Source organism: Spermophilus citellus, assembly GCF_964194105.1.
Source record: "Spermophilus citellus genome assembly, chromosome: 10".
In the NCBI taxonomy this organism is placed as follows: Eukaryota; Metazoa; Chordata; class Mammalia; order Rodentia; family Sciuridae; genus Spermophilus; species Spermophilus citellus.
Window position 1 is genome coordinate 29,420,945 of NC_138197.1, and position 22,803 is coordinate 29,443,747.

At 44.9% G+C, this 22,803-nt stretch overlaps 1 protein-coding gene across 3 annotated transcripts in view; it reads right to left on the bottom strand.

Moving 5' to 3' along the window:
• The window catches only part of FGF6 (fibroblast growth factor 6), a 52,546-nt gene that overhangs the window by 25,474 nt on the left and 4,269 nt on the right, over positions 1–22,803 (bottom strand). Inside the window, exon 3 of one of the 3 annotated variants that reach the window (XM_081311325.1) lies at positions 8,902–15,535. The exons of the other annotated variants lie outside the window; for them this stretch is intronic. Coding sequence (XP_081167451.1) covers positions 15,359–15,535 — 177 coding nt within the window. The 3' untranslated portion in view covers positions 8,902–15,358. Of the gene's footprint in view, positions 1–8,901; positions 15,536–22,803 lie in introns of those variants that run through there. 3 annotated transcript variants of the gene reach the window in all.

A 22,803-nucleotide genomic window follows, 5' to 3' on the forward strand; every position in this document is an offset into this window, starting at 1 on the left:
TAGGAGTGCTTTGTGGGTCTTTCCAAGGACAAGGGGCATGCCCCCTTCCTTGGACAGGCTTTGCTCTGAGGTAGAGGCTGGTTTTTCAATGAAATCCAAAGTATGTCGATAAGCTAAGTGTGTATCTCCCAATGCTGTGTGTGGGAGGGGATGCTACCTGTTCCAAGTAGGAGGGTTTGGTTGGAGGAAAGGAGAGAGGAGCTTACTGATTCAGTTTGCTGGGACAACGTGGATTGAGGACATTATGCTAAGTGAAATAAAACATAAAAATACATAATTCTGCTTATATGAGGTGCTTCGACTAGGCAGTTTCACAGAGACAGAACATGGAATGGCAGTTACCTGGGGTAGGGTTGGGGTGAGGGAAATGGGGTGTTACTATTTACTGGGTGCAGAGCTTTAGTCAGGGATAATGAACCAGTCGTGGGGAAAAATAGTGATGATGGTTATACACTTCGTGTGTACTCGATGCCGCTAGACTGTTGCAGTTGCAGTGTTGTGTTGCTACAACAAAATACCTGAGGCAGCTAACTTATACAGAAAAACAGGTTTTTTTAGCTCACAGTTTTGGAGGTTCCAAGTCCAAGATCAGGCAAAGTGGAGGGGCCCCCTTTGTTCCACCTCTGGACAGGGTGGCGGATGGTAGCACATCTGAGGGACCCTGTATGGGGCAAACAGTCCCATCTCAAATGGCAGCACAGAGAACGAGGTCATATGGGGCCAGGCTTGCTCCTCTTATAACAATCCCCTATCAAAATGGTCTCATGCCCTAATGACCTTAAGGACTTCCTGTTAAAGTTCACCTCCCAAAGCTTCCGCCACCTCCCAACAGCACCCCCATGTGGACCAAGACTTCAATCACGACGGGCCCACTGGGAACACTCCACCCACATCCAAACCATAGGCCTGTTGGCCTGAGCCTTGTCCCAACTACTTGGGCGATTGAGATAGGGGAACCACTTGAGCCCAGGAGTTTGAGGCCAGCCTGGATAACATATCAAGACTCCTTCTCTTAAAAAAAAAAAAGTATATTTTATCACAATTACAAAAAGAAAAGAAATTCAGTCTAAGGCCCCATAAAGAGCTCCAGAGTAGTGTCAGCCAGCTCACATCCAGGTTGGCCCAGGTATAAAGAATATGGAAACCTAGGCAAAACTCAGGCTTTCCTTTGCTGCTGCATGTCCAGGCTATAGGGACCAGGAGTCGGTGCCAGCCAGGATGGAGAGAGGGACATGTGCCTCAGTTGAGGTCACACTGTGGGCAGAGCCTCTGGGAGCCTGAGCCTCCCAGCCTCCACTCAGGGCTCATTCCTCTGCCTTACAGGGAGAGGAACATAGCCCTCCACCCCTGCCACAATGAGCTAATCACCAAAAAGAGCTTGTAGCTCTTCTCAGAAAGATGGTCTATAAATACAGCATCTCCTTGCAAACCAGGATGCCAGGGGTGAGGGGCAGAACACCAGAGGGATCCTGGGGGACGAAGGGTCTCAGGGCACTTAAATTTAGCCCAGGCAACTCAGCTCAGGTCACTGGCTGCCACAGCCCTATGCATCATCTCCAGGAAGAACCATCTAGAGAACATCATTTTTGCTTTGTGATTTGGGAACTTCCCCCATACCCAAAAGCAGCACAGGAGGGTCATGGATTAATATGGGGTTTTGGATACAGAGCATGAACTGTGATTGGCAGCTGCTCGGCAGCCTCCCTGCTTCTTGCTTAGGTGCCCGGGCTTTGCTAAATTCAGACCAGACAGAGTTAGCTGCTATTCAGACGGACCTTACAAGGCAGTTGACAGGCTGGGGAGGCACAGGGCAAATACTTCAGTGACAGTTCTCAATCTGCTGTGGTCACAGATCTCCAGGGGCTTCTGCAAGCTTTGGTTTCACTAGTTAAATGAGCTAACATGGTAACTCTCTCCCCTGTCACCTTAACTATCTATCTATCTATCTATCAGCACTGGTGATTGAACCCAGGGCTTTCTATCTCTGAACTCTATCCCCAGACTTTTAATTTAATTTGATTTAGAGACAGGGTCTCGCCAAGTTGCCCAGGATGGCTTCAAAGTAGGGATCCTTCTGCCTGACTATGAACCCCAGTTGCTGGGATTTCAGGTGTGTACCTTCATGCCCAGCTCTCAAACAGCACTTTTAATAAGAAATATTTCATAATGCCATTTTTACTAGTTAAAGTGAAACTCATGATTGATAGAACTTGCCTACATATATCATTTTTAAAAAGTCAATACGATGCCTTAACTGTAGGAGAAATAACAGGAAAGTAACTTAAAATATTCTATATTTCAGTGTCCAAACACCTAGATACAGCTTTATTAAAAGTTAGTGGAGTATTAGAACTCTTGTATCTAGTTACACCAAACACATCTGGATTTAAGAGGAGCAAGAAAACGCTTAGCTGAAAATTATGTGCCTTTTTGATACTTGAAATGAGAGTTAACTAATTAGGTGGATTTGTGTGTGTGTGTGTGTGTGTGTAGAGACAGAGAGAGGAAACAGGAGAGAGGAGACAGCTGCCGTGGGTGTGGGGGCTTCCGTGGTTTTCCTGATAACTCGTTTCCACCATTGGCATTAACATGGCATGATTTCCAAAATGGTGAGCTCTTCACGAGTTTCAAACAAAACAAAATACAGTCTTCTCTGGATTTATACCTTAGTTGGAGAGTTCAATGCATCGTAAACTGATAGAGAAAATGCCTTCTATTTTATGTAAAGCAGAATTTGATTCTAGGCTCAGAATTATAAGCAGGTGTTACACCACCACAACATTTGGAAAGTTGGGCAGAATAATTCTTCATACTGGAGGACTGTCCTGCATTCATCTGCAACCTCTGTTCATTGATGACAGTGGTGTCCCCAGTGGTTGTGGCATCCTCCCAAAGTGCCAAAAGGCTCCACTGAGAACCACTGATTGACAGGTCTGAAAGTGCCTGGCTCTTAGAGAAACATCCCCCTCTTCTCCCTTCCTTTCTTCTCTCTGTTTGCTTCTAATATAAAAGAACAGTCTTTTTTTTTTTTCCTTTTTAACCATGTGGAGCTGAGGAAAAATCAAGTCCACTGGGAGGGAATTCTGGGGGACAGCCTCCAAGATCTCACTAAGAACCCATCATCAGAAGGGACCCTCGCAAGAATTCATTATCCTTCTTCCTCCAGACTGATTCACCCTTCTCAAACCTCCTTCCAGAACATCATCTCATTGGAATCCCACACTGATTCAGTGTGGTAGGCAGGTAAGGGATATAAGCTGCACTGAACAGGTGAAGCCCAAAGAGCCTGTGTGACTTGCTTACGAGGACTGGTCTCCGTCCTGCCCTGTGGGTGTCTTTGCCAGTGGTCCCGGATGTTGATTGCTGTGTGTGAACCAAAGGATGAGTCCGCGCTGTTAGAGTGAGCGCTCTCAGTGGGCAGACTCCCAGGCATGCGCGCTGGTTCTCCCTCCATCTCTTCTACACTGTTCTTCCCAATCACTTGCCCAGAAATTTGTGGAAAGTAATTATTTATTTAATTGGTGAATTAGAAGTTTTCTTGTTTCCAGTATTTTATCCTCCTCATGGGATTCTCCTCTTAAAATAGTATTCCAGCATATGTTTTTTTGTTTGTTTGTTTGTTTGGTACTGGGAATTGAAGCCAGGGGCACCTAACAATTGAGCCGCATTCCCAGCCCTTTAAAAATATGTTTTATTTAGAGCAGAGTCTCTCTGAGGGATTCTTAAATTGCTAAGGTTGGCTTTGAACTCATGATCCTCCTGCTTCAGCCTCCAGAGCCGCTGAGATTTTACAGGTGTCCATCATGCTATTTCATGGCAAATATCTGCACCAGTTCATCACTGTCTACAAGATAAGTTTGAACTCCTTAGCTTGGCATTCAGGACCTGTTTTCAACTTGCAACCCCTGCACACCCATCCATTCCGTCCACATTCTAAAACACCTGCCTGCCTTCGCATGAGCAACTAACGTTTATCCAACACTTAGGAAAGGATTTATGAGATAGGCACTATTATTATCTCCATTGTCATGGAAGAGGAAACTGAAGCTTAGATAACTTCCTACGATCATGCAGCTCTTGAGTGGCACACCCAAGACTTGACTCCCACCTGCCTGCCTCCCAGGTCCTTACTCTAACCCTCCCACTAAGTCCAACTCACTTTGTATTTTGATACCTGGGCTTGGGTCTGTACTCAGGATCTTTAGCTTAGAATGCCCCTCCTTCTTCTTTCTGTGAAGAGGAAGAAGTGTCCTTGCAGTTCCAGCTTATCCTTGTAGACCCAGCTCCCTTCTTCAATGAGTCACTTTTTCTTCTGCAATTTCAAATATAGCCGGTAATTCCAGCTACTTGGGAGGCTGAGGCAGGAGGATCACAAGCTTGAGGCAAGCCTGGGCCACTTAGTGAAATCCTGTTTCAAAATCAATTTTAAATGGCTGAAGATGGAGTTCAGGGTTAAAGAGATTCCCTAGCATATGCAAGGTCCTGGGTTCAATCCCCAATACAGCAGAAGCAAACTTCAAATGTATCCTGAGAGGCTCGCCTTGGAAGGTGGTTGTCCATGCAACTTGGTTTGCTGTCCTCTTTCCAAGCAAGAACTCTGATCTACTCATTTTTAAAATCAGCATCTAAGTCGGGAGTACTGATTGGTATCCAGTAGATCTTTCTTGGAATCTAGTGATGAAGTCATTATTAGCAAGGAAATAACCACAAGGGGGCAGCACTACAGCTCTCCCAAGGGGTTGCCCTCAGGGTTCCCTCTGGGAGACTGGTGTGGCAGGCTGGACATCTTTTTTGGCTGAAACAACTATCCTAAGGGACAGAGGAACCAAGGTAGAATAATAGAAATATGTTTAGTAAAAATAAATAAATAAGCAACAATGTGAAGCATAGGAGGAAAATTAAAAGAAAGTTATAGAAAGAACAATTTGGGGGAAACTTCAAGTTCTAAACAAGTTTGGAAAACAGGAAATATAGCTTTTCCTGCTGCCTATTATTTATTCTTCTTTATAAAACATTTACATCTTTAGTTTTCAAAGCATAATTTTATTAGACAGCCAAGAAATGCATAACATTTTATAATATAATACGATATATATAAATAGCTGTGTTATTAAGGAAAATATACATTTATGTCTATTAAGAGGGTTAAAAATAATTCATGCTATTTTCTATTACTCTCTCCCCAAATTGGTTGCCTGTTTTCCTCCTTCATCCCCCTAACTGCTGTTTATGGGTTTAAAATGTTCAGGTCTAGAATTATGGGTCAGGGCCTTGAATTGTAGCTCAGTGGTACAGCACTTGCCTCCCATGTGTGAGGCACTGGGTTCTATCCTCAGCACCACATAAAGAAACAAAATAAAGGTATTGTGTCCATCTACAGCTAAAAAATTCAAAAACAAAAAAAGAATTATGGGTCATTTTTTTTTACTCACTTATTGTTGTTTTGTCACAATTCCCTCTAGTTAAAAACAAATAGAAGACCATAGAAATTTCAAGCTATTGTATTTTCCTTTAGCTATTGGAGTTCAGAGGGAATTCACAGATAAACCTGGAGAGAGATGGGGCAGGGCTGAATGGACGACGATGGAGAAGGGCCATAGAACACGGGGTGGGGGCATCATGGACCTACACTCAAGAGTCTCACCTATATCAAGGCTCAGACAAGAAGAAGATTTCAGAGGTGATTTGATTTTTGTGGAGGAAGATGTGTTAAGGGACTTTTGGGAGGCATTGGAATACCTTCACAAGCCAAGAGAGGGACTTCAGTTAGATTCCATGCAGGGCTTTGCATGTGTCCTGGAGTTTGATTGACACAGAGGGTGGGTGTGTGACTCTCACCCGGAAAATTCCAAGACTGGAGAGGTGTGTCTCCTGCTGCCTCAGACTTGAGAGTGAAGGGCAGCTTGCTGCTGTCTGGGCTCAGTCTTCATTCCTGGAGTCTGTGGGAGCCAGGCTTTTCTGCATGTCCCAGGGACTTTGTGTGGGCCATGTATGAGAGAAAGGGGGATTGAGACCCTCTTCAGTACCTGCCTAGAGAGGTAGCTGGATGTGCAGGGAGAAGCTGCAGGCAGACTCCTGGCTTTCTAAGGGGCCGGGAAAGGAGTAGGCAAAAGCCCCCATGGGAGATGAACACATGAGGTCTGGTGTTACAGCCATCACGTCTCCAGAGATGCAGGGTCTCTGAAAAATCTAAAGTAGCTCCTAAGAAGAGAGAGCCATTTTAAGTCATTTAGTTGGCCCAGAGAACACAAAGCCATCTTATCACAGGCTCCCTCAGGTGAGAACTTCTCTACTCACCTTTCCTCCTGGCCTCCCTTCTGCAGCCCCAATGGGCAGACACAGTATTCAGGAGGTTGGAAGGAGGTGATTGAGCAAGAAATAAGAGAGTAGCCATGACCTTCCTTTCATCCCTGCTGGAGTGGAGAGGGAAAATATCTTACCTTTGAATGAAGACCCAAGTGTAGATTATTCTGTGACCTATATTTATAATTTATAAATTGCCACTGTGTTTTGCAACTTGAAATGACCCTATGTCTTTGCAATTAGCTATGAGTGTCCAGATTATTCTTGAGAATTTCCAAGCTTTCATTCAGAGACACTAAGTTGACTGAGCAAATTTAAAAGGAGTCATGAGAGAGAGAAGCTTTTTATTGCTTTGCAATAAAATCCCTCAGCTGTGCTTGGTCTACATACTAAATTTGTTTGATACATAACAGACTGAAGGGAAACAGCAACATTTTAGCAGCACTCTTGGCTAGTGGGATTATAAGTGATGAGATTATTTTTAAATTTCTGGTTGTTTCAGTCAGCCTTCTGTTGCTGTGACAAAATACCTGAAGTCAATCAGTTTAAAGGAGAAAAGGTTTACTTTGATTGACAGTTTCAGAGGTTTCGGTCCATGGTGGCTTGGCCCCATTGCTTTTGGTACTGTGGTGAGGCAGAAAATCATGATGGAAGCACATGGAAGCAGAGGAGTTCTGATTCACTTCATGGTAGCAGAAAGCAAAGTTAGAGACACAGGGAAAGGGCCAGGGCCAGTTACCCCCTTCCAGGGCATGTCCCCAGCGACCTAACTTCCATGAGGCCCCACTCCTAAAAGTTCTACCACCTCCCAATAGCACCACAGATCGAGGACCAAGCCTTCAATACGTGGGCTTTTGGGGGACATTTAAAATCCAAAACATAACACTGGGGTTTCTATATCTTCTGCCGTGAACATGTTTTAATGTTATAATCTTAAGGAAAGGAAAACAAACAGCATTCTTTGACAGTGGAATGATGACATTGAAATTACAGGTAAGAGTGATACCAGCTGAAGTTCTGAAGAGACCTTCTACTTGCCTGGGATGGAGGTGGAGAACATGGCTTTGGCAGTGAGGAAGAAGAGGGAGAGCCTGGTGGGGTGTCGGCCTCGCTTCCTTTCGCCGCAGTCACTGCTGCTCCACTGGCTCTTACAATTTCTCACCTTCCAACTCCGTGTTCTGGACAGATCTCGATAACCCTCTGCCTTATCACGTTTCCATCATGACTTTGGGGGATTTGACAGTGGCATCTGAAGCTTCTCTCCCCAGCCTTTACTTCCCTGCCTGGGGCTTCAACGAGAAGTTCTTCCATCCAAGAATTTCAGTCCAAATCAGGTGGGTGCTCTCCCAGAGCAGGGTTTCTCAACCTTGGCATCATTGGTATTTAGGGCCAAATAACTCTTTTTGCTAGAGGATGGTCAGCCATATCCCTAGCTGATCCCCACTAAATGCCATTAGCCCCCCACACTCCTTATCCCTGCCATGATGACAAAAAATGACATAGACAAATGTTCCTTAGATGGCCACATCAACCAGGTGACTCGAGTACTCAAAAGAATAGGGCCTCTAATTCAGGGCTTCTTGTGAAGATTTGATAAATGTGTCCACTACTGGTTCAGGCTTCCCCAGAGGGCAGTGGGCACTGTTCTGGATGGAATGTTTATATCCCCCACTCCCAGATTCATACATGGCAGCCTTCACCCCTCCTGCAACCGAAAATGGAAATAGGCTTTTATGGAGGAGATTAAGGTTAAAGGTGGCCATTAGGGCAGAGCCCTAATCCTCTAGGATCATGACCTGAGAAGACAAGGAAGAGACACCACAGCCTATGCCCTCTCTCTTTTGCACACAGAGGAAAGACTGTTAAGGACATAGTGAGATTGTGGCTGTCTTCAAGCCAGCAAGAGAGGCCTCACCCGAAACCCACAGGTCTTGATCTTAGCTGCCCAGCCTCCAAAACTACAAGAAAATCCGTGTCTGTTGTTTCGTCGTCCCAGCTCGTGTTCCTGGTTCCAGCAGCTCAAACTCCTTCTGGGAGAGAGGCAGCCGCCTGTGGCCCCTGAAAACAACAAGTACTCTTACTTCAGGGGATATTTGTCAGGCCTGTTGGATGGAGGGATCCCCCCAGAACCAGAAGGCAGGGCTGGTATTGAAAATAACCATGAGTAATCATTGAGATTTACAATGAACACTTCAGGTGGCTAGCCTCGAGGACCCTCTGCCCACAGAGCTGGGCCTCCCAAATGGCCATGGTCATCAACTTCCCTCCTCTCTTTCAGGGAAACCTCCATAATAACGTGCAACAAATGAAATGTCTTGTTGTTTGATTCTTAAAAAAACTAAGCACTACCTGGCATGCGCGGGGCGTTGGGTTCCATCCTCAGCACCACATACAAATAAAATAAAGATGTTGTGTCCACCGAAAACTGAAAAATGAATATTAAAAAATTCTCTCTCTCTCTCTCTCTCTCTCTCTCTCTCTCTCTCTCTCTCTCTCTCTCTCTTCTCTCTCTTTAAAAAAAAAATACTAAGCACTAAACTCTTTTTATTTTGGTGGGGGGGAGTTCCGAAGTTTTATGTTGAAATACCTTTTAAAAATAAGCCCTTATTTCTTAATGAACACCTTGTCGATTGGGGGTTGTTAGGGTCTGAACCTGGAATATCCCCCACAGTTCCTTGTGATGAAGGCTTTGTCCCCAGTACAGCAATGTCCATTGATGAGAATTTGGGGAAGTGATTGGATTTTGATGGCTCTGACCTCATCAAAGGAGGTGGGGCCTGGTTGTAGGAAGTGGGTCACTGGGGGCATGCCCTTGGGGACTATAGCTTGTCCTGGGCTCCTTTTCCCCTCTCTCTGCTTCCTGGTCACCATCAGCCGAGCAGCTTGCCCCTGCCACCTCTTCCACCATGATGTTCTGTCTCACCTCCGATTCAGAAAAATGAGCCAAATGACCAAGAACTGAAACCATCAGCTAAAATAAACTTTTCCTCCTTTAGGTTGTTTATGTCAGGTATTTGGTTACAGCAATGAAAAGCTGAATAATACAGAGGTGTTTGAGTTTTCATTGTGAGAATGGCTTCCTGTTGCATTCTATGGCAGGATAATATAGTGTGACCACTCAGGCTTCTCTCCACTCTTCTGTCATTACTCTATCCAGTCGCCATCTTACCCACTCTGGAACACACCAATGGAAACTGCCCGATTATCCTGCCTGCCCACAGGCTTATCCCTCCAACACTGGGACAGTTCCAATGACCTTTCTAAAACTCCTGTCTGGTCCTGTTAACTTCTTAAACTCACCGGGGGCCTCTCATTATTCTTGGATTAAAATTCAATCTCCTCAGAAAAAGAAAATAGGCACCAGACATCACATATTATATGATTCTTTTTTATGAAATACCTGGAAAAGGTAAAATGTGGAGATAAAAAGTAGATTGGTGGTTGCTTGGGGCAAACAAGGGGAGGTGGGGGATTAAGATCAAATGTGCATGAAGGATCGTGGTGGAGTAACAAAAATGTTTGTGATGGTTTACACAACTTAGTCATTTAGTAATTTTACTCAAAACATTTGATAAAGTTTATGAGATGGATATTTTTTAACTCAAGCACCTTAACTTCACTTACCAGATGCTCCATGGCAGTTGCTCACCACCCATCTCAAGCCCCATCTTGCCCAGCTCTCTGCACCCTGTACCTGCAATAATGGCCCCGATTTAGATCCTTGAAGGTACCATGTTCTTCCCCCTCCCTTCAGCAACACCTTCAAACACCTGCTGTGTTCCTCTCTCACAGCATTCCTCCTCCCCTACCTGCAGACTTAACTTACTACCCCAAACCTGCCTGACACCCTTCAGAGCTCAGTTTTCTCTGGGATGGAGTCTCTTACCCACCTAGATAAGGTTAGGACCCAATTCTTGAGCTTCCTCTTTGGTGCCATTCACCACACTTTGCTGTAATTATCTATCTTCCTTGTCAGACTACGAGGCCATATATCATTAGTCACAGTGATATTCCAAGGGCTCAGCATGGTTGCTGGCACACTGGAGGAGTTTAGAAATATGAATTGCATGAATAAATACAGGAATGAGATACAGAGGCCAAAGGACCAGGCAGCTCTTCCAAGAGCACAGAGATTTATTCAGAACCCATTTTGCTCAGCTCAAGGCACATGTTCGTCTACCCCAGAAGTGGCAGGAGGAGGCAGAGAGGTATGTAGAAATAGGACTTGCCAGAGCAGGAACATGGCAGAGAGGTCACAGGTCTGATGACCGGATATTCAAGGAGGGATATGTAAAGGGAGGGGGAGTTACTTAAGTTCCTTGATCTTCTTCATTTAACCTGTGAAAAGATTTTCTAATTTATAAAGGCTCTCCTAGCTCAAATGTTCTCTATTTCCAGGCTTCCCACTAGATAGTGCTTTTCACGGTCAGAATTGCTGAGGGTGCATGTTCTTCATGGGGACTCCTGGGCCGCGCATATGATCGATCCAAGGCCTCTGGAGTGGGCCTTAGAAATCTACTGATCACATGCTCTTGGTGATTTTTTTTAGAGGGTGGAGACTGTGTCTACTTTGTTCAGTCATGTATCCCCCAAACCTAGCCCAATTTGGGAATGAGGGGATCAGAGTATTTCTCAATGAATGAATGAATGAATGAACAAATGAATGATGAATGAATTCTATTGGTAAAGAAATACCTATTTCTGACTCTTAACAAGGCAGAGGGGCAGAGGGATTCGGCCTCCCTAGGGCCTTGAGTTGCTTCCTTCCCCCTTCTCTGCCAGATTCCCCACTTGTAAGGTAGGACTGGTGGTCTACGTGAACCCCGCCACTTCTGCCTGCCTTCATAATCAACACCACTAGGGGTCTGTGCTTTCTGTTTTCCCTGTCCATGCCTCCTCAAGATAGGGAAGAGAATTAAGATAAAAATCAATCACAATCCAGAAATTTGTTGTCAGTTTTAATAGGAGGGGTGGAGTGAAACAATTTAGAGAAACGTATAAAAAGACCTTTTACTTTTTTGCTGGAACATGATATGGTTTGTGCATAGCACATACATATTAAAAAATAGAAGCATCACATTTCACAAGCACATGACTGAACAGCTTCTGGGTTTTCCTATCCGCTGTACCCAAGTTTAAGGACAGCTTTGCACCGGGACCCAGCCTGAGGTACTTAATGATGTACAGAAAGAGAAAAACCACATCAAAACACAGCTGTTTGGGGGTGGAATTTCAGTAGTTCAATGAGGTATACAAGAATGGTTCTATGTTGGCTATCCATATGCTGCACTAGATTCAGGATCCAACTGGGGCATACTCACGTCCTTCTCCAGCTCTGGGAAGAGGAATTGTCCACTCAGGTGGAAGCACAAACTATAGTATTTGTATATATCCTTTGGGCCTTGTCCTGAACCTCCCTATCGTTGGGGCCTTTGGGGGCAGTGACACAGGGGTGGCTGGTTCCTGTGGGTAAGGAAGGAAGGAGCAACTACCACAGACCCACTGGGCAGACTGAGAGTGGCAAGTGGCAGAGAAAACCTTCTCAGTGACAACTGGCCCAGAGTCTTTGGGGAAAAGCAGAGGGATAGAGAGAAGTAGGAGTCTTCTAGTTTGTGTCCACATAAAAAGTAGAAGAGAATAAAGGGAAGAGGGGACATTTGGTGTTTTGGGGGCCAACAACTCATGTGGTAGCTACATTTGCCCCAGTGACTGTGGCACAATGCAGCAAAGGCCATGGATGTCAGACACTGGGAGAAAGAGAAATGACAGCTCATAAGCTCTTCCATGTCCTCCTTCCCTCAGGACTTACATAGAGCAAGCACTTGAAGGATCTGAGGTCTTAGCATAGAAAAGGGCCCAAATCCTGCAAGGAAAGAGAATTTCAAAATGTTCAGGATAGTTCTTGGGACAGGAGAGAATTTCAAACCTGGATTGTTGGTGTGGGGAGAAGACTATATGTCTAAAAAGGAGAAACATTTTTATCCTGAATCAGATAACAAGAGAAAACGTTCTTTGTGTTTGTTAAGCCATTAGAATAGCCCTGACCAAGGACTTGAATATATGTGTGAGTGTGTGTGTGTGTGTGTGTGTGTGTGTGTGTTGGAGGTATTGTGGGACATGCTGGTAGAGGGGAAAGCTGTGGAAGATAATTATAAGGTATTAATTTCAAAATCATATGCGGTTTTTCAAGGGAGTTCCAAAAATGTTTAGAAAGTGGGAAAAAGAAAAGATATTAAAAGGCTTTGAATGATTACACAGACCTAATCAATAACTTGAACAAAACATTTAGAATTTTCTGGTTTCCTAGGAGGTCCATCCATTGCCCTGGAGAGGATGGAGATTTTATAAGGGTCCTGTGACTCCCTACTTGCTTTGGAGCTAACCTCCTCCTAGCTGAGAAGTCCATCTTCAAGTGTACGTAGATATGTTCTTCTCTTCATTATCATTTGCTCTTGGAGAGGGTATAAGTCAGCCTCTTGGCTCTTGGAACCCAAAGTTTGCATGGAGCTGCCAGAGAAGGTTCAGGATAGAAGAGAGTCCAATTAGCTACAAAACTCTATAAACCAGGTCCATTTGCTCAGGATTTGGGGGAGGGATGACCCAAATCATTCTTAGAACATCCTCAGTGAGAAAGTTGGGCTCACTCTATTCCCCTGCCTATGGTAACATCTGCCACAGTCTTTTGAATCCAATGGGGCTGACAGCTGAGTCTGAGTCTGGGACTCAGTGGACATTTGACCAGGTATAAATCAACTCTCCACACTCTGTGCATAGTAGCAGGAGAAAAGGGATTGAAATGCCCTTTGATATCCTTTCATCAATTTTTGTGGGTGGGACTTTTCTTAAGCCTAAGTCCCTTATAAGTAAAAGAGAAAGCCTTTAAGTGAATTATTTTGCATGAGAAAAATCTAAAAGCATCAACCGTACATCTGTACATTCAGAGATAATATTCAAAATACTTAAAAACTAGTATGATGCAGGTCATACTGGTACCAGTTGGACCGGATGCCCACCTTCTCATAATTGGTGTCAGTCACAGAAAATCAGTGTGCTGGCATGACTACATAGTGGCTGGACCTATATTTCATGGCCTAGCATGGAAAATGGGTATAGACATCCATCCAGCCATCCTTCATTCCCAGTTCCATCAGGAATACAGATGCACCTTAGGTCCTTAGTGCCTTCATTTCTGATATGCTCTGTTAAAGAGACTGATTACACTGGACAAGACCTCTTAAAAAATAACCAAGTTGGTCTCCTGCCTCCAAGCAGACCTGCGTTTCAAAATTATGACAGTCAAGATGGACTGATTTCCTCTCCCTTCCACTTGATCCAAGATCCGGCTCCTTCTAGTTTCTTTCCAAGGCTTGATTACATGCACACATGCTGCTGAGCCACTACTGTCTGTTAATCTTAGCTCACCTTGCCATGGCCTTTACCTCTTTACCCAGCACACATCCACCCTGATCCTTGCAGAGTAGAGGAGGCAGCCAGCCCAGTGTCTCTCCCTGGGATTGCCAACCTCCATCTTCAACTCAGAATCCCTCTCCCCGATCTATCTATAGATGCACGCATCTACGAATAGAGAGGTATGTTGAAGATGAAGGTATTTGCAACAGATGAGGGATTGTCTTGCAGGCCGGGGCCCCTGAGAGTAGCAAAGGGTGTCAGGTCATTTTGTAACTCGATGGTTCACATATGCCGAAAATATTTGCACTCTGATACAGCTCTCTCTGGTTTCAGATTTAGGAACATTCCAATGGTTCAGGAATCTGAAGGCTCCAGGCAGACCACATTTATAGTCACTCGGGGAACCTCTGCTTTAAATACTCTCAAAGGACAGGAGGCAAAAAGGCATGGTACAGCGAGGAGCCACTTCAGCTTGGCTGCTTGATCTCCCAGGATTAGCACTCCTCTTCTACTGTAGGGAGTCAGGGGGCAAACTCTGGAGGTCATGGGGCCCATTCTATTGCATCCAGGGTGCTGCGTGTACGCGAGATGAGGACGACTGAGAAGGAAGTGAGAGTATCAGATGAGAACTTGGGTGAGTTTCCTGGACATGGTTGGAGAGGAATTATCATCTGTAGTCCAAAGCCTCTCTACTTCCTTCATGCCCTATTTTGCATCCCCTTCCTTGCCAAAGAGGTTGCCATTATTAGGATCCTTGTCATCTGAGGTTAAAATAAGACCTGGTTCAAAGTGAGGAAAAGTCACGGGCAGGCAGCCTGGCCCTTACTTGTTCTTGGAGTACACACAGCATGAAGTCCTCCAGGCAGAACAGCTTTCCACAGAACACCCAGTTCCTCCTGATGCCTCCAGTGGACCTTGTTCAATTGCCCTGGGCACTGCTCTGCCACTTTCTTCCAAGAAGGTGACCCCCTTCTACCCCGTTGCTTTGATGATGCATCCCAGTTTCCCTAGAACCCCCACAGGCATGAAGCTCGGGGCATCTGATCACTCTTTTCCTGGTTGGCACTGAAAGTTTACACCTTCTTGTCCTGCCCTCTTTGCACTCGGAGGACAGCTGCTCCCAAGCACCCGTGTCGCCTGTGCAGTCAGCGGCCTCTGAATGAAAAGATGATTGGAAACAGGCAGAATGGGAGCAGATCAATCCTTCTGGCTTGACAGGTGACATTCTTGCAGGCAGATTCCTGCAGTGATGAGGCCAGGGGAAAGAAACTCGATGCTTTGAAATACTTTTGCTCTGAGAATATATGCAGAGATGTATGGATATACATTGACACACACATACTCCCACCCTGGCCCTTTCCTGTGCACATGGTCACATTCCACAAGTGTCATCTATACCTTCTCTTCTCAGGTGAGGTCAAAGCACAGGCTTCATCACTAGTCTAAGATGCTCGTGGCAACGCCTCACTTGGGTGAGTTCAGGGCCATGGGATCAAGTAGCCAAGGAAACAAACCCAGGTCTCCCCAGGCACAAGATAATCCTGATTCAGAAGTCATGGGGAACAAGAGGGAACCATTCACTTGTGCAAAATTCCAATAGAATAGATATATAGCTGTCAACCTGTGAGCCCCTGCTCATGGGTCCTTATATCCTGGGAAGAAAGTGAGTGACAGTCATGATTGGAGACACCTTGCTGCCCCGCTTTACACGTCCATATTTGCTCAGGGCGATGTAGGTCCCTCGGTACAATTCTGACTCATAGGCGTTGTAGTTGTTGGGCAGGAGGGTTTCTCTGAACTTGCATTCCTCTTGGAAGCTGGGCTGTGGAAGAAATGCACACACAGCAGAGATTCAATAACACATGAGGAGTGCTGCGAATGGCAGCTGAGTCTTGTCGAGTAGTCCCCTGCACCAGTGTGCCCTCCCTTCCCTTTGTAAGACAAGCACCACAGGTCTCAGCCCTCCTGGGAGAACAGAACCTGGGAAGTCTGAACAGGAGAAACTTCAGAGCTCTATGGCTCCCCTTCATGAAGAGGAGGCCAGGGTAGACGTGGGTGGTCTGTCTGTGGGGTGGGATGCTGCTGAAGCTCTACCAGTCAGGTCTCCTGACTTCTAGGCCAGGACACTTTCTACTCGTCCTTAGATGATAATACATTCCTTTCAGAGAAAGGACCGGGGAAGGCTGAGGAAGCTGCTTTCTCAAGCCCATTGTGAGAGACAGTCTAGTGGAGGAGGATTGAGACCCAGGGTTTTATTTAATGACTTTTCTACTTCCTAGTTGTGTGAGCTCCAGAAGTTTCCTCCCCTCTCAGCCTCAGTCCGTTTTGTGCAAACTGTGTGTGGAGGGAGCTGGTGAGGATGGGGAGTGGAAGGGCGGGGAGAGAGGATGATCTCTTAAGTCCTTCCTAGTACTGTTCTTTCTTCCCATTCATGGTCACTCCATTCCCAAGTTGTTATTTCACAAACAGGCCCATTCTTGATTTTTGATTTTGAACTTGGGAGATGTCTGGTGCCTCTTAGACATTTGTTGTTCTCCAGGGCCATGAAGGAAAGGAGACAGTAAGGGATAGAAATTTTTACCTGAAAAAGAACCTGGTTCCCAGTGTGGTAGGTGTTTCCAAGGAGTCTGGGGCCAACAATAAATGGCTCCCTTCAAGGCTAATTTGGTAGAGGTTTGTGTGTGAACCACCAGTTCAGAAGATGAATTTTGAACTTCCTGTCACACACTGACAACTTCATTCCCAATAAATCACCCAAGCCACTCATTCTTCCTAGAAAAAGGGCTTTTTCCTCTCCACCTTCCTGAGGCTCTGATCTGGGGGAGTTCATAGGGATTTCTGTGCTCTTCAGGGGTCTAGAGAGCAAGGTGAGAGCCAGGAGACTTTGAATCTAGACTTTAAAATGAATACAAAATGAAACTGAAAGAAATAGGTAGAGTATAATTTCTCCTCCTTCCTGATGACTGAAGTCATTTGCTGTTAGAAACCACCCACTCAATAGCCAATCAGTGGTGCCAGGGGAATCCTCTGACCTTCTCTATAGAAACCCTACTATTAGCATCCTGGCCTCACTGTTATGAGGGGTGGTAAGGAGCCCGTTCACCAGCATCCCAGACTCTAGAACCCTTTGGGGCTGACCTCCCTGACAGCATATAAACACCATTGGATTGCTATTTTTCTGAATGTTTTTCTTTTCCAATAGACTCCAAGATTCCTGGGTCAAGGACTGGGTCTGCTTTGGGATATGATGCTGAATTGAAGGTTTAATAAGAGCAACACTGAAACACCAGAGGTACTTTCAGGGTGGGAGGAGAGTGAGCCAGGGGCCAGAGGGCCAATGGGAACATTGTGACCAACCTCCCCCAACACACACCCTCACCCTCCCTTGCTCTTATTTACTGTTTACCAAGCCATTTCACATATGTTAATATGCTTGAGATAAACATGAAAGTCTTCCCTAAGATCATGCATATCCTACCAGGAGATGGGGTTTCTCTTACTATTAGTGCTCAGTACATATTTATGGAATAAGTCCAGGAAGGAATGCCCACAAGCACAGAATGAACTCATCAAAGTAGATCAAGAGCATATCTGCATCAAAGCTTTGCGCTTCCACTCATGATGATCACCTCTTATTAGTTATGTGAACCTGGACAGATTATTTATCCTCCTAAACCTTAATTCCATCATCTGTAAAGTGGAACAGTGAGGATAATTATGCCATAGAATTGGAGTGAGCATCAACAGAATCATGCATGGGAAGTCCTGGGTCTAATGCCTGGCCTGTACTCTGACTGAATCACCAATTACTTTACCATAAAACCCCTAAAAAGGATTTTTGTTGTTGTTGTTTTTTCACTCCGGGTCACTAATCTCATAAGATTTGCTGTGGGTCAGTGGACAGTTTACCTTTTAAACTCTGCAGTTTCTGACTAAGTGACTGGGAGGTGTGAGCTAGCAGGGACAAGCACAGAGGCAGGATGAGGAGGAAGTGGTGCCAGCCCAGGTATCTCGGTGACCATCAGGAGGCTCTGAATGGTGGATTCTCCACCTGTGCATGGGGTGTAGAGTCAGCCACAGGACTCAAGATCACTGATGAGCAAAGCTTGGGAGCTGAAGTACTAGGAGTCGAATTCAGGATTGGTTGTGAAAGTTAAATGGGAAATAAATTCCACTAATTAAAAGGTCTGTTGCAGTTCAACAAAAAAACAGTCCAGCAGTCAATCAAACATATAAAAATGAATCTAATATAAATATAAAATAAAAGCATCATTCAAATCACTGGAGAAAACATGGTGTTGTAACAACTGGATAATATACTACTACTACTACTACTAATAATAATAATAATACAGTTTGAACTATATCAAAATAAATTCCAAGCTGGGCGTGGTGGTACATGCCTGTAACCCCATCAGCTCACAAGGCTGAGGGAGGAGGATCATGAGTTCAAAGGCAGCCTCAGCAATTTAGCAAGGTGCTAAGCAACTCAGTGAGACCCTGTCTCTATATAAAATACAAATTATGGCTAGGGATGTGGCTCAGTGGTCCAGTGCCCCTGAGTTCAAGTCCCAGTACCCCCAAAAATGAAAAAAATAAAAAAAATTCCAAAGCAGCAAAATTTAAACATAAAAAAGACAATCATTAAACTCTAGAAAAAAATATTTTGCTAAATTTTTAATTGTATGTGTGTGTATGGGGGGCAGGTTCTGGGGATTGAACCCAGGGCCTCACATGGGCTAGGTAAACATTCTAGCTGAGCTACACTTCCCACTTTAAAAAAAAAAAATTTGAGACAGGGTCTCTCTGTGTTGTTCAGGTTGGCTTTGAATTTGTGGTCTTGTGGCCCTCCTGCCTCAGTCTTTCAAGTAGGTAGGATTACATGTGTGCACCATCATGGCAGGCCAAAAATATTTTTAACAATCTTAGAAAGATTCTGGAAATGAACATTTATAAAAAACAAAACTCTCAGAAAAGGAGATACAATAGCATTTGAGCATAAGAAAATATGTCTAGCTGAGTGCAGTGGCACATGCCTATAATCCTAGTGGCTTGGGAGGCTGAAGCAGGAGGGTCTCAAGTTCAAAGTCAGCCTCAGCAACTTAGTGAGGCCCTCCCTAAGCAACTCAACAAGATCCTGTCTCTAAATAGAATAAAAAATAGCGCTGGGGATGTGGGCTCAGTGGTTGAGTGCCCAGTACCCACCCCCCATCACCAGATCAATCCCCAGTATCCCCCCCAAAAAGAAAATATGTCTAATAAGAGAAATGTATATCATAATCAAGAGATCACATTTTCAATGATCAGATTGTAAGAGAACAGTGTTTGATACTATTCTGCAGTTGGTGAGCATAGAGAAACAAGGAAAGGTGTGTACATTGTTATATTGTCCATAAGGAACAACTTGACAATATCTATCCCAAAAATGGAGACAGCAAATGATCAGCAATTCCAATTTTAGGAATTTATCGTATTGTCATGTGCTTCCATGTACCCCCAAAGTTACGCTGCATTATTTTTCACAGTAGAAGACCCAAAACAACATACGTATCAATTAAGAGGGGCATGGTTGAACCACTTATGGTGGATCCATACCATGGAATACCATCTCATGAAAAAATAAGAACCCTCTTGTTGCACTGATACAAAGTGGTCTTCAAAACATACTGTTAAGTGAAGATTCAAGGTCTGAAAGAGTGCGCAAAGTACGTTCCTGTTCATGTGAGCTTTAAAACATGATGCCTGTGTGTGCACACATGAGCATGTGCATGGGTTATTCCTGGAGTGGTCCATGAGGATCTGGTAACAGTGGCTGCCTCTGAAGAGACACTCCTGGGCAGTGAGACTTAAGGTCTATGGAAGATTCTTTGGTAAATTTATTTCCCCTTAAACCATGCTCATGTGTCATTTGTGCAAATAAGTAAATTGTTTGAAGTGGGAAAATAATTCAGGGTAGAAGATGGGCCAGGAAATGTTTTTTTTATCAGAAGCAGGTGGTCTGTCCTGGTGTGGTCCTGGCCCTCTCCACCCACCTGCCTTCCCCTCTGTTCTAACTTTACATGTCCCTGGAGAGGAACCCGCCCAGTCAGTTTCCAGGAGAATTTATTTCTGATCTGGATGGTGGTTAAGGGGGAGGTTGTGTGTGCTGTTTGCAGACTGGAAGGGAGGAAATCAAATCTAGGGCGGAGGGAGTGGGGCAAAGGAAGCGGGAGGTGCCTAATGATTCCCCTCAAGAAACACAGGACACATCCCACTGTCTAGAATGTATCCAAGAGCCAGCCTGTCCTAAGAGTCTGTGTCTCCTAAACCATTAGTTAAGTGTGCATGACTGCGGTGGTATACATAGCTAGCCCTACGTGAACATAGGTTCTGCATCCCAAAGTTCAATCAACTGTGGATTGAAAATATTTGTAAAAAAGATTGCCTCTGTATTGGATGTGTACAGTCTTTTTTCCTTATCATTCTTCCCTGAACAATATAGCATGACAGCTATTTATGTAGCATTTACATTATATTTGGTACTAAAAGTAATTTAGAGATGATTTAAAGTATCCAAGAGGATGTGAATAGGTAATGGGCCATTATATAAAGACTTGAACAGAACTGGGTAAACATGGGATACCAGGAACCAGTTTCCTAAGGATACCAAGAGATAATGTGTTATACTTAATTCTCTGCTCAACAGATTTTTTTTTCCCAGTGCTGTGGACAGAACCCAGGCCTTATACATCCTAGACAAGCACTCTGCCGCTGAGCTGCATCTAGCCCAGATCAATAGATTTTGACTATTCAACCCCTCCCCCCATACACACCTCTTTGGAAGATCACTACTTTAATTTTTATTCCATTCTTTCTCTCTAGTCCATCTCATACCCTTAGCTTCCCCCCAAACTCTGTACAAACCTAAAGAGCAAACAGAGAACTAGGTGAAGTTTCTTTCTTGAGCCCTCTGCTTTCTCCCTGCTGGCTACTGTCACACCCACCCTCCAGGGGGCCCAGGTGGCTAGGAAGTCTGTGGCATCCCGTGGATGCTGGAGCTGGATGCTTCAGGTTAATGGGATTTTCCCCAAGGACCAGAGCGGTGCTCAAGACCCAGCCTCTTAATTCATCTCCATCATATCCCGGAGCTTAAGGTTCTCATGGCTCAGGAATGTTGGCTCCTCAGCTCTGGTGAGAAAAGCACTGGGGCCAAGTGAATGCCGTGTTCATAAAAGCAGCTACCGTATATTATTACTTGAACAAATGAAAATAATTCCAGCAGATCACATTTCCTGGGCCTGCCGGACTCAAGCACCAACGTGACAATGTCTTAAATTCCACGTAGGTTTCTAATCAGGCCCATGTGGAACCAAACTTCACGTAAATAAGAAAAAAGGAAAAGAAATGCATTCATCTTTCACAGTGGAGAAGTGCCCTCTGAGGAGCAGCAGGAGCACGTCTCTGGGTGTTTCAGGTAAGCTGCCTCAGGCAGAAATGCCCTGAAAAGTCTGAGGAGAACAAGACAACCATGCTCTTGTCTTTGGTCAGAGCTATATAACTCCAGTCTTTAAAGATCCTTATCCTCTGCCTGCTGTGTGAGAGGGGAAGAGGCACAGGGATGGGGTGGAGTGGAAGGAGTTGGGAGATGAGGGGGAAAAAAAGAAAATCATGTCCTAAGCTGCTTTCCTTTTGGAGTTCTTGATTGCTTCTTGCCCTGTTCTTAGTTGAACGTCTTCCAACTCTGAAGACGCTAGCATTTTCTAACCCCTTTTCCTAACATACAGTTGTTAAGGAAAATTGCACTGTCAATTTAGATATGTTGGAAAGTGTTTTCATGAGATGTACCTTTCTTCTCATTCCTGTGGAGCCTTCAAAGCAGTTGGTGTTCTGTCTGCAGGGCTCAGGTCCCTTATTACCACAAAGTCTCACTTTGTCTCTTAGGGCCATCTCTCTGCACTTCCACTTGGTGGGTGTCCATTGTCTCATCCCCTCAGGAATCCCATCCTATACTAGGTGGGAGTGGCAGCTAGGACTTGGTCCCCAACCCCCAACACATCACCTCAGGTAATCAGCATGGAGTCTTCTACGGAGGAAATCTATTTGTGCTTTGCACTTGTCAAACTACTATTATTTAGAAAGGTGTAAAGGCTGTTATGATTATTAAAACTAAAATCCCTTAATAGCATAACTGAATTACTAGTATCTTGTTGTTAATATGTATTTTTCTTAACAAATGAGTGTCAACAGAACCACCATCAGCTGAAGTTCCTTGCGTTTTTTTTGTTTTGTTTGTTTGTTTTGTTTTTAAGTTTTATTTTGAGACAAGATCTAAGTCCTAATTGCAATCCTCCTGCCTCAGCCTCCTGAGTCGCTGGGATAACAGACGGGCGACACCACACTCAGCTGAGTTTCTTAATTTTAAAAGAAAATAAGAAAGTTGGTGTTCACTGTTTTCAGCCTCAGTCCACACCTGAGAGACAGCAGAAGTCTAGGCCCAGAGATGATTATGGACTTTGCCCGAAATAAGACAAGTAGCAAGAAACTGGAACTGCCAAATGCGCTTGCGCTGTGGGCCTTCAGCTCATTGTCCACGGAGCGCTAAGGCGGTGCACATAGGACCCTGGGTGTGAGACCCGGGACGCGATGTCCCCATCTGCAAAATGACCATGCAGATTGAATGCACCTCTCAGGGGGCGCTGGGAGATAATGCTTCACAGAAGCCCTCTTCAGTGTGCCCGTCAAACAGTAGGCGCTCAATGCAGGATAGCTATTTATATAGTTTCAGAAGGGAGGCAAACTACCCTCAGGCTCTGCACCACTCTCTCTGAGAAGCAGACACATGGGAGGCCTTGGCCCTCATTCTCTGACTATGAGTTGCCACCTGGTCCGGTCACCAGCACCCCCCACCTCGTGAGGGTTCCCTTCCCCCCAAGAGAAATTCCATTTCGCGGCAGTAGCAGCTGAGCCACCCCAGCGAGGAGGCAGCGCAGGGGGCTTAAAGGGAGATAGTGTGAATGAAATCATCACCCAGCGGGAGTCTTCCTGGCTCCAGGGATCAGTTGGCAATTGTTTTTTTAGATTGTGATAATGGCCCCTGAAGGGCAGAAGAGG